Source organism: Hermetia illucens, chromosome 6 (assembly GCF_905115235.1).
Source record: "Hermetia illucens chromosome 6, iHerIll2.2.curated.20191125, whole genome shotgun sequence".
In the NCBI taxonomy this organism is placed as follows: domain Eukaryota; kingdom Metazoa; phylum Arthropoda; class Insecta; order Diptera; family Stratiomyidae; genus Hermetia; species Hermetia illucens.
The window spans coordinates 46879742-46891155 of NC_051854.1; the positions used below are offsets into that span (position 1 = coordinate 46879742).

At 42.4% G+C, this 11414-nt stretch overlaps 1 protein-coding gene across 3 annotated transcripts; it reads left to right on the top strand.

Annotated features, from left to right (window-relative positions):
- Positions 1-43: 43 nt before the first annotated feature.
- On the top strand, positions 44-10770 carry LOC119658779. Of its 3 annotated transcripts, XM_038066477.1 has the most exons (8): positions 44-215; positions 335-498; positions 8050-8719; positions 8792-9034; positions 9098-9217; positions 9275-9445; positions 9515-9623; positions 9692-10770. In XM_038066477.1, the coding sequence occupies exons 1-8, from the start codon at positions 161-163 to the stop codon at positions 9882-9884; spliced, it is 1725 nt and encodes a 574-aa protein (XP_037922405.1). In that variant the 5' UTR covers positions 44-160; the 3' UTR covers positions 9885-10770. The 3 variants fall into 3 exon arrangements, with proteins under 3 accessions (XP_037922405.1, XP_037922406.1, XP_037922407.1); XM_038066478.1 differs by lacking the exons at positions 44-215; positions 335-498 and adding an exon at positions 1109-1261; XM_038066479.1 differs by lacking the exons at positions 44-215; positions 335-498 and adding an exon at positions 1162-1304.
- Positions 10771-11414: the final 644 nt, after the last annotated feature.

Below are 11414 nucleotides of genomic sequence, written 5' to 3' on the forward strand. Positions count from 1 at the left end.
TGGCTGGACTGATTTGAGTGTCAAAACAAGTCATATTTCCATTTAACAAACAGAGAAACGTCATAGAAGTGAGTGAAGAAGGAGAGTTGTATTTTCTCCATTTTCACGTACAGAAAACAATCCAGTAGTAAATTTTCAAGCGTAAAGCGCGTCCCGAATAATGTTTGATATTACCTTTTGTGGTTTTTTACTGCTATTAAGTACGTTTCACAACGGTGAGTGTATTTATCAAGCGGGTTTTGATCCCAAAACTAATCGCGTGAATTAAATATTTCGACGGCAAAACAAACAAATGTTGAACGGGACGATAAAATTACGTTTTTTCCTCCCGCAGTGGTTGAGGCGTCAACGTACCATGTAGAGATAAAGTCAACTGCGCCAGCGGTGATAGGCGCTCGGATAAATTTCACTGCGGAGTTATACCAGGACGGAAAAATCGCTCCGCGGAGGCAATACAACTTCAGGTGGTCGGACAGTGCATTCCCCAAACATACGCAAGTAAGTCGCCTGTTATCTTATGTTTATTACTCATTCATAGACGTACTTGTTTCTGGTATCTTATCGGCTGCAGTTGTTCATTAATGTAATGGGATAGGGGACAATTCCTGTAATTTACTCGCTTTGGGAAGTGACCAAGTCACGTTGAGAAAGCACTGCTGCGTTTCGTCAGCAGAGATTCATTTCTGATTGTATAAATTGCAAAGTGTTTTGCAGCCGTGGAGATATCAGCATTATCTTTCTGCATGATCAAGTGGAAGAGACTGTACTCGCGGAAATTTCTACGTCATTCGGCGGTGAACTGGGGACAATTAATTGTAGACGAACCAACCGTGAAATGAATAATGATAAAATTGCCTAAAGCAATGATTTGACTGAATCTTTGTTTGGCCACAACTAGAATTGTCTATGTATCATCCGAAACTAATTAAGGGGAGCTGTTCTTGGTACCTTATTCTCCAAGGCTATCCGATGATAACAAGAGGCTAATTGACAAGAATTGGATGAAATGTGGCATTATTCCAACTGACTTGCACTTGCATGAAAGGCAGTAATTTTATAGTTAAAAGTTATATTTTGCACTTTGCTGCTATTAAATCAAACTACAATTGCGACAATTGCATTGTAAGCTTCCAGATATTACGCTGAACTTGATTTAGTTATCTAAATATGCAGAGTTAGTTCGGCGTTGTCACTGATTTCAAGTTTTTTATGTGAAGAGAGTGTGATATTTTCAAAGAAAGCTAAGCCTTTGTGTAATAGGGTGGGTGTTAGTAGTGTAGTGTCAAACCATTTAAGAGAAATTTGTAAACAATATTTCATATTATCGTTAAATTATCGAGCCTATAGTTAATGTATAATATTAGGTTGGGGAAAAAGTAATGTCGTATTTGTGATGAATGTTAACGCTTTATTTAACATACTTAGAATTATCCGATTTAAATCAAATATGCGCCGTTTTGTTCGCATTTAGAAGGCAACTCCATTATCGCCCTCTTATAAAACCCCCCTCCTTATTTGCAAAAAACTCAGGACAGCCAATTTTCGCAAGCCTCTTTTGAGGCGAACTTAGTAGCACCAAGAACATTTTAGATGGACCGGAAGAGATGGTAATCACTTGGTGCCAGGTCCGGACTATACGGTGGGTGCAATAGGACATCCCATCCGAGCTCCCGTAGCTTCTGGCGGATCATCAAAGATGTGTGAGGCCGAGCGTTGTCCTGGTGGAATAGATCACCATTCCTATTGACCAATCCTGGCCGCTTCTGGTCAATTGAATGCTTCAAACGGTCGAATTGCTCACAGTAGAGGACTGAATTGAGGGTCTGGCCATAGTTGAGCATTTAACCGTTGATTCCAAAATATCTTTCATGAACCTTTACGGTTAATGCTAGGCAGAACAAAGTTTCACGTTGTCTCTTTAGTTATAGTTGGGATTAATTGTTAAACAATTTCAATTTAGTTCTACGTCTGTTTTTTCTTTGGGTTAAATAAAACGATACACCAAATTTAGTTAGTTACTAATTTTTAATTGAACTTGATTTTATAAAACCGCTACACATTAGAAGAATACTTCGATTTGGATAATCGATGAATTTTGTTCGAAAAGAAAGCGTACTGTGCGTACTTGCCGGTGGTCAAGACAGAAGAGAACGGCTTATCTCTATGCGATCTTTTCCTGTCCCAACCAACGGCACCGTCTCACCGCTAGTCCTCCACACCCGTGGCGAGTTCTAAAGAGTTCGGCGCGCCATCTATTTGCTCGCATTCGCAACATTTGAAATAAATTTCGGATGCTGCGAATCCTGCCGCACCACAAGCAGCTCATAGTAGATGACTCCCTTCCAATCCCACCAAACACACAGCAAAACCTTTCTGGCCGTCAATCCGGGCTTGGCAATGGTTTGGGCCGGCTCGCCGCGCTTCGACCACGATCTTTTTTTGATCCACTTATCATCACCAGTCACCATCCGCTTCAAAAATGGGTCGAAGTCGTTCCGTTTCAGCAGCGCATCGCTGAGGTTGATTCGGTCCAAGAGACTTTTTTCCGTCAACTCGCGTGGCACCAAAACATCCAGCTTTTTTGGAATCCAATCTTCTGCAAATGGTTCCAAACGGTGTTATGGTCCTTACCCAGTTCCTGGCCAATCGAGCAAATGCTCACATGCCGGTCTACTTGGATGATTTCGACAATTGATTGGCCTACCAGTACGGGCTGTATCTTCAACATCCACTACACCAGAACGAAATCGATCGAATCAACGCTGTGCTATGCGAATCGTTACAGTATCGGGCCCATGAACTACACAGATTTTTTTGGCCGCCTTCGTTGCATTTTTACCTCTCATGTAGTAAAAATGTAAAATATGACAAATTTCTTCATTGGTGGACTCCATCTTTGACGCGTTATATCTTGAGACTGAAACGTACGATCATAAAACTGTCAAAGAGACACCTGTAGCCCAGATTGTCGTCTTCGCCGTATAGTATGACCCAATGCGATAAGTACAACACAAGATATGTTTAAGTGTCGCCATCTATTGACAAAATACGACATTACTTTTTCCCCAACCTAATATATATTGTATTCCTCATTTAGGATAGAATCATATATTTAATACAAATTTTCAGATTTTTATTTCATTTTTAAGGTCTTGTGTAAAACAAACCCTTATTAAACCGATTCACTATCTGTCTGTCTGTCACAGGCACTTTTCTCCAAAACGGCTAAACCGATCCGAATGAAATTTGGTGAACAGAAGAGAACTATGAAATCCCACGGAAATTTTTTTTCAGCCAATGTAGTCATGAATGTCAAATGAAAGGTCCCGATTAGCACTTTCCGAAATTGATACTTTAACGTAGGTTTCAAAATGTATAATTCATCATCATCATCAACGGCGCAACAACCGGTATCCGGTCTAGGCCTGCCTTAATAAGGAACTCCAGATACCCTGGTTTTGCGCTGAGGTCCACCAATTCGATATCCCTAAAAGCTGTCTGACGTCCTGATCTACGCCATCGCTCCATCTCAGGCAAGATTTGCCTCGTCTTCTTTTTCTACCATAGATATTGCTGTTATAGACTTCCCGGGCTAGATCATCCTCACCCAGACGGATTAAGTGACCCGCCCACTGCAACCTGTTGAGTCGGATTTTATCCACAACCTGACGATACCATGCTCATATATTTCGTCGTTATGTAGGCTACGGAATCGTCCATCCTCATGTAGGGGGCCAAAAATTCTTCGGATGTGTCTTCTCTCTAACGCTCTCTTGCTAAGAACCCAAGTTTCCGAGGAATACATGAGAACTGGTAAGATCATTGTCTTGTACAGTAAGAGCTTTGACCATATGGTGGGACGTTTCGAGCCGAACAGTTTTTGCAAGCTGAAATAGGCTCTGTTAGCTGCCAACAACCGTGCGCGGATTTCATCGTCGTAGCTGTTATCGGTTGTAATTTTCGACCCTAGATAGGAGAAATTATCAACAATCTCAAAGTTGTAGTCTCCTATCTTTATTCTTCCCGTTTGATCAGTGCGGTTTGATGTTGTTGGTTAGTTGGTTTTTGTTGCTGACGTTGCTACCATATACTTTGTCTTGCCTTCATTGATGTGCAGTCCAAGATCTCGCGCCGCCTGCTCGATCTGGATGAAGTTTGTACGTCCCGGGTGGTTCTTTCCATGATGTCGAAATCGTCAGTAGTTGAGTGGACTTACAGAGGATTGCACCCCTCGCATTTATCTCAACATCACGGATCACTTCCTCCAGGGCCAGGTTAAAAAGGACGCATGATAGGGCATCCTCTTGTCGTAGACCGTTCTTGATGTCGAATGGTCTTGAGAGTGATCCTGCTGCTTTTATCTGGCCTTGCACATTGGTCAGGGTCAACTTAGTCAGTCTTATCAATTTCTCTCATTGCCGTGTATAGTTTTACCCTGGCTAGGCTATAATAGGCGGTTTTAAAGTCGATGAAAAAATGCTAAAACTAATGTCCATATTCCAAAAGTTTTTCCATCACTTTCCGCACAGAGAAAATCTGATCTGTTTCTGATTTGCCTGGGGTGAAGCCTCTTTGGTATGGGCCAATGATTTTCTGGGCGTATGGGGCTATCCAGCCTAGCAAAATGGCGGAGAATATCTTATAGATGGTTATTCAGGAACGTGATACCTCTATAATTGCTGCACTGTGTGATATCTCCCTTTTTATGTATGAGACAGATAATGCCTCTTTGCCAATCGTCAGGCATTGATTCGCTGTCCCATACTGTGAGCATCAGTTGATGAACCACTTGGTGTAATTGGTCGCCTCCATATTTAACCAATTCGACTGTAATTTCATCGGCTCCTACCGATTTATGGTTTTTAAGCCGGTGGATTGCATGGACTGTTTCTTCTATGCTTGGTGGTGGCAGCATTTGTCCGTCGTTTTCAGTTGGCGGGACCTCCTACTCGCCGATATCTTGGTTGGTGAGTAGTTCATCAAAGTACTCAACCCATCGCTCCAATATGTCCATTCTGTCGGAAATCAGATTTCCCCTTTGTCTCGGCAGGATGAACTTCGGGGTGTATAAGACTTCATCCTGCTGACTTGTTGGTAAAACTTGCGCGCCTAGTGCGGTTGCTCCCTGTACTTTTCGAGTTCACAGACCTGTTGGTTCTCCCAGGCGTCCTATTTCCATCTGTGAAATCTCTTCTCCGCTGGACGCAGTTGATAAGTTTCTGCGCGTGCCCCCGTTCTTTGAGATATACAACATTACTCGATATGCAGCATTCTTCCGTTCCGTTGCTAGCTTACATTCATCGTCAAACCAGCCGTTCTGACTCTTTTTGCGGCTGGGGCCAAGTATGTTTGTGGCTGTATTTATGACAACGTTGTTCAGGTGATTGTGAAGATCATTCGTTGATGCTTCATCTTCAGGATCTCTGTTGACTGCGTTTATTGCGGCATCCATTTCCCTCTTGTAGGTGTTGCGGATGGCTTCAGTATTCACTCTCACCTGATTGTCGAGGGAATTCTGGGTGGTGTTGTTATTCGAGCTCGGAGCACCATGCCAACGAGATAGTGATCCGAGTCTATATTGGCCCCCCTATATGTTCTGATATTCATCAAAGTTGAGAGGTGGCAGCATTCGATCAACACGTGGGCAATTTGGTTGAAAGTGGTCCCGTCTGGAGAGGCCCACATATGTTTGTAGACCGCTTTCCCCGCAAACCAGGTACTTCCAACAACCATTTCGTGCGATACTGCTAACTGAATAATCCGCAGCCGGAGCCGACGTATCGCCTGAATACGGGCTCAGTTCCTACTTGACTGTTGAAATCTCCAAGTATGATTTTGATTTCATACTTGAAATTTGCCATACAAAATCAAAGGGGACTCAACGAATCCCCGACGATGCCCCTCCCTATACAGATGGGCTCTGAGGTATTAGCACCCTCAGATGTACGCACTGATAAGGTGGTATGCCCCCCTCTATGACTGTCTCCAAAAACTTTATTAGTTTCGGATCAATGCGATACAGATGTAAGACATCTATTAGCCAGGTATGCGGGAAGCTATCGAAAGCCTTGGCATAATCGACATAGCAACTAAAGAGGTTTCTTTGGCCTTTAGTTGCTTGTCCTACAACTACCGAGTCGATAATGAGTTGCTCTTTGCAACCCCTTGACCCAACTCGGCAGCCCTTCTGCTCGTTGGACAGAATGTTGTTGGTCTCGAGGTGCGCATTGACCCTTCCACTAATAATGGACGTAATGAATTTGTAGAGGGTTGGTAAGCAAGTAATTGGTCTTGTGTCTGCGGAGTCCTGCACCGTGTCCTTCTTAGGGATAAGGTAGGTAATCCCCACAGTGAGGAAGGATGAAAATTCTTCCGGCCAACTCATGATCTCATTTATACTGTGGGCCAACCGAAAAATTTCTTATACCAGAAATTCTGCACCCGATCCAGACCAGAGTCCCTCCAATTATTTGAGCTGTTTATGGCTCGTCGAACTTCCTCTTCGGTAACATCCGCAAAATTCATGCCAGGCGTATTGGCATGGCGGGTGCCTTCGGCGGTGATCCACTCAGCATGCTGGGTGGGTAGCCCCCAAAATCCACCCCAATACTCTTTCGCTTCCATCATCGAAAACTGTGCTGTCTGGACGCTCTGTTGGGATTCGTTGAGAAATCTGAAAAGGCTCCGCTGGTTCCTCGCGTATGTTGCATTCTGGACACGTCTGGAATGACTTTCGCCATACCGTCGTAACAGACTGCATATGACAGAAAGTTTCTGCTTTAGTGTGTCCAGAATTTCAACTACGGGTGTCTCACTGGGGATGGCATAATTTCTGTAAACCCTCTGCAATTTATTTCTCACCCGTCTGCTGGCATTGCCAGTGCTGATCTCGATCAGTTTAGCAATGTCTTGCCTTAGTGAGTCTCGCCGACGTTCCAGACGAATTTCCCATGGTGGATCTCTTCGATCATCATCATCATCATCAACGGAGCAACAACCGGTATCCGATCTAGGCTTGCCATAATCAGGAACTCCAGACATCCCGGTTTTGCGTCGAGGTCCACCAATTCGATATCCCTAAAAGCTGTCTCGCGTCCTGACCTACGCCATCGCTCCATCTCAGACAGGGTCTGCCTCGTCTTCTTTTTCTACCATAGATATTGCCCTTATAGCTTTCCAGACGGATTAAGTGACCCGCCCACCGTAACCTATGGAGCCGGATTTTATCCACAATCTGACGGTCATGGTATCGCTCATAGATTTCGTCGTTATATAGACTACGGAATCGTCCATCCTCATGTAGGGCGCCAAAAATTCTTCGGAGGAATCTTCTCTCGAACGTGGCCAAGAGTTCGCAATTTTTATTGCTAAGACCCCAAGTTTCCGAGGAATACATGAGGATTGGCATTGACACGAAAGCAAATCTTCTGACCGTGGAATCTGATAGCCGTAACTGCACCACAATATATAAGTGATTGTAGTTGCAGCAGTGACATATCAGCACACAGCCAAGATGCAATCTCATCATTTATTTGAGATAGAAATCCCGGAGTTGCTGGAGATGCATAGAGCCTGGTAAAGGATCCATTTCCGAGAATTCTATACACGCTACGCGAACCTGCTGGAGTGGTCGCCATAGATTGTAGCGAAACAGCTGCTGCTGCTGTCGAACCGCCCCACGACTAACGGTTTCGACGTCATGCTGTTCATTACGGGAACCCGACCCAGTCACCAAGTCAGACGACTCCCGCCGGTTATCTGTACGGGTCTCAAGTTTCTCTTTCCTCTCATTAGGTGGATTTGCACTTTATACTTAACTGCTAGGTGTGGGGATAGCTTCCTCAGTGAGTAATCTGCAAGTCTGCTGTACTTTCCTCACCTACCCCCGGAGACGCTGCGATGGCGTACAGCCATTCAGACTGAAGCCATCCATTTTTCCACCTTTTACAACAGGGCTTGGGACCAGCTACGCCGCAGTTATTATTATTATTATATAAGGCAAATGGATCGAAATTTCTTGTCTGATTTACATGTTTTATTCTATTACAGAGTGTCGAAACAGAAGAACCCTTTTCAAACTTCTCTGTGATTTATGATAAATCTAAATACCCGGCCAGAACGTACGAAATGCGAGTTGATGTCGATCGATATTTTGTTGGGTTTTATGTTAACGTAGCCGTGGGGTCACTCCTGTTTGATATAAATCCACTGCTAAGTGGAAACCTAACTTTAACACAAAACGGCAAGGAAAGACCGAATGACTTTGTCGCCATAAAAGTACCGACTAACCAAACGATTACCCTATCTCCCTCTGACGCGGAATTTATAAGAAACGCCACCCAAATAACGACATATTGGTTCCGCAATTGCACCTATTTGGGTCCGACGGCTGGATTATCGTCACTGAACAGTTATGACAAGGAAAATGAATCATACGAATTAGAGGCTTTAGTAGAAGTGTCATTTGAGAAAATTGAGCCAACAACAACAGCGCCGCCCCCAACAACTACAACAACAACTAAAAGTACCTCGGCTGCACCAGTCACATCGCCTTCTCCCGCTCCCACGCCAACATCCGTGCCAACAACTGCAGCACCAGCTGCTAAGTCATCAGATGAAAAGAATAGTAACACAGTTACTACTATATCACCAAAAAGCGAAGGCAGTGGGAGGCGTAAACGCGAAGCGGAAACTAATTCAACAATTGCGGTTAAGACAGGTAAATATAGATGTGTTTTAAATTATGCTTATTTTATAGAAATCCCAAAACCCCAATTTCTTTCACGAACAGATGTTAAGACAACAGTGAAACCTAAACCAATTGAAAAAGAGATATCGGCATCAGGGGAGGAAATCGAAGTGAAGCAATCTGCTTTCAACACGACCGACAAACCGATCATAGAAACTACTACAGTGAGCAGATCAATTGATGAAAATTTCCGAAATCATCCTGGTTCATGTTTGAATTTTTCCGACTTTTACCATGACCCTAACAAGACGTACGGTTATTTCAGACGAGAATTTAAAGCGATAAGTATGTCGAAATCCCTATAGCCATTGTGGTTTTAATTTGATGATATTTTCATATTTTTTCCAGTGCCAGTGAACAATGTAACGATAACAGGAGGTGGTTGGCTACAGTACGGAGAACTTCTTCATTTGCAAGTAAAATGCTTGGGAACGAAACCATTCAAATATTGCATTAAGATTTTTGAAGGCAAGTCTTGATGTTTCATTCAGTTGGGATAGCTTTTCACGTGTTACTGTTTTATAGGCCCTTACAACACTACCGGCAATGAGAAGTGCACCGCCACCGTAGATCTAGATCCTTGTGAATTCACTTTCCAGCATCTTTTCCAATTAAGTACAACCAAAACAATTGCTATCATCATAGAAAATGACTACAATAAAGTCGTTTCGCAAATTGCTGTGAATTTTTACAAAGGTAAATTTCATTAGATGAGTATGAACCGTTTGTTATTGAGAGTAAATGTGTGTTTATGGTCATTTCTAGCGAAGAAACAATCTCAACTATCTGTAATAGTTGTGCCTGTATCGTTCAGTCTAGTTGCCGTCATCCTAGTAGTTTTCGGGGTAGCGTATTACATACAGAATAAGAATAGGTAAGTCCTTAAGGGCGATGAGTTGAGAAGAAGTGCTCCATGTAATGTCCTTCCCATTCGCATTGTAGATACATTATAGAGGTAGCAGATTTCAACTTCGGCGACTCACAATCAGTAGATATGGAGTACAAAACTTTCCAGGCCAGACTTCTGGACAGCATTCGAGAAGTCATACCGTGGCCGCGCCGACATGTAGACAACGAAACGGCCGAATCTCACTCCGGGGATGATAGCTCAATCAAATATGGCTCGATGACGTAAGAAGGCGATAGCAAAGTATTAAGATTAATGAAAGTAGAGATACATTGGTAGATAAAAAAGGCATATTATAATACATATAATTACTGAGGAATCTTATACATATATATTAATACCCCTAAGCAAAATGATCACCATTTATATATTATGGTTGTAATATAGACTGCAGACATTACATAAATATTCACATAGCTCCTAAGTATACGTATTTCATACAACTAACTCTACAACGGTCTATCGTGAACAAAGAAAATTTTGCAAAAGTAACTACTTAATCTGCAAAACACTGTCCATAAAGAAAAAACAAAAGTTGTTTCTAAAATTGAACCCTACTTATTGCAACAAAACTGAAGGGAGCCAACTGCAAAATGATAAAGGTCAATCTAAAGCAATAGATTAGCTCGTGGCAAAGGGGTTTTTACTATTAATTCCAAACTGCCGTTTCGATGCTACCTTAAAATTTCTAATAAATGAAGTTCGTTACTCGATGCGTATTGCAGTTGCTAAGCCATATTTAGAAATTTCAGAAGAACATAGCGGGCCAGCTTCCCACTTAAGTTATTGACTACACATTGAATCGTCGTTGGCATTGAAATGGCGCCGTATTGTGATCTTTTTATATATTTGGTAGTTTAAATTTTATATTTATTTGATAGATAATTAACAAAAAGAAGCTTTTTCCCTCCCGATGGTTTTTTATTCTTCTAATCTGAATTGTTGTACATATAGAAAGTAATTGGATCAATGCAAATGTTAAATTTTGGGTCAATTACTATGTAATACAAAAACTGCAAGCCAATCACTTTTTAATCATGCGCCAATCTTCTTGCAGAAAAGAAAATTGAATGCATGCAATATGCAAAGTTGTACATCCGTTATTACTCAGCCCTGAAATCGAAATTATATTTTTTGTTCTTTTTTGTTATATACATATTATTATATAATATATTGTTTTAAAAATTGAACCATGTGTTTTTATTTGTGTCGGAAGAGTGACCTCAATGGACTCAAGGAGCTGGCGTACGTCATGGTTGGATCACTGCAAGTAGAGGAACCTATTAAGACAATCGGGTCGGATGTTTGCGTGTCGAAGGCAAAGTGCATGGCCTGCATTCGAAAAGCATATCTGACCAGGCCAAAAAGCAAAATCAATTTAGTGTCCTTACTATCAACAGATTTCATATCAATATGCTCAAAAAAACTACGAAGTTCGCTTGTGACCGCCTAAGCGAATGGTTCGTTCTGCCGATTGCTCTCGCGTGGGTTCGGATCAGGCTGTTGCGCTGTTACCAAGTTTATGAATATCGTTTTTCAGCTGTTTAGCCGATCTAATGGTAAAACAATGCCAGTTAGAGTCTTAATACACGCGACTTCTCGATAACAAAGTGAAGCCGGTACAAGCCTCGCGCCGCGAGTGCGGAACTCATCCCTATTCGAGGGACACGAAACCACAAAATGTAAAGGACGCGGAATTAGCTTATACTGTCGCCGCCCATGGACTGGGCAATTCCAACATCACCACACAAATCCTCC

What these genes read in the sequence shown, in the direction of transcription:
- LOC119658779 (XM_038066477.1), top strand. Translation starts at nt 161, where the DNA reads ATGTTTGATATTACCTTTTGTGGTTTTTTACTGCTATTAAGTACGTTT. An exon ending in TTGCATTAAGATTTTTGAAG is followed by an intron (nt 9,218 to 9,274) that starts GCAAGTCTTGAT and finishes ACTGTTTTATAG; the next exon opens with GCCCTTACAACACTACCGGC. An exon ending in TGCTGTGAATTTTTACAAAG is followed by an intron (nt 9,446 to 9,514) that starts GTAAATTTCATT and finishes GGTCATTTCTAG; the next exon opens with CGAAGAAACAATCTCAACTA.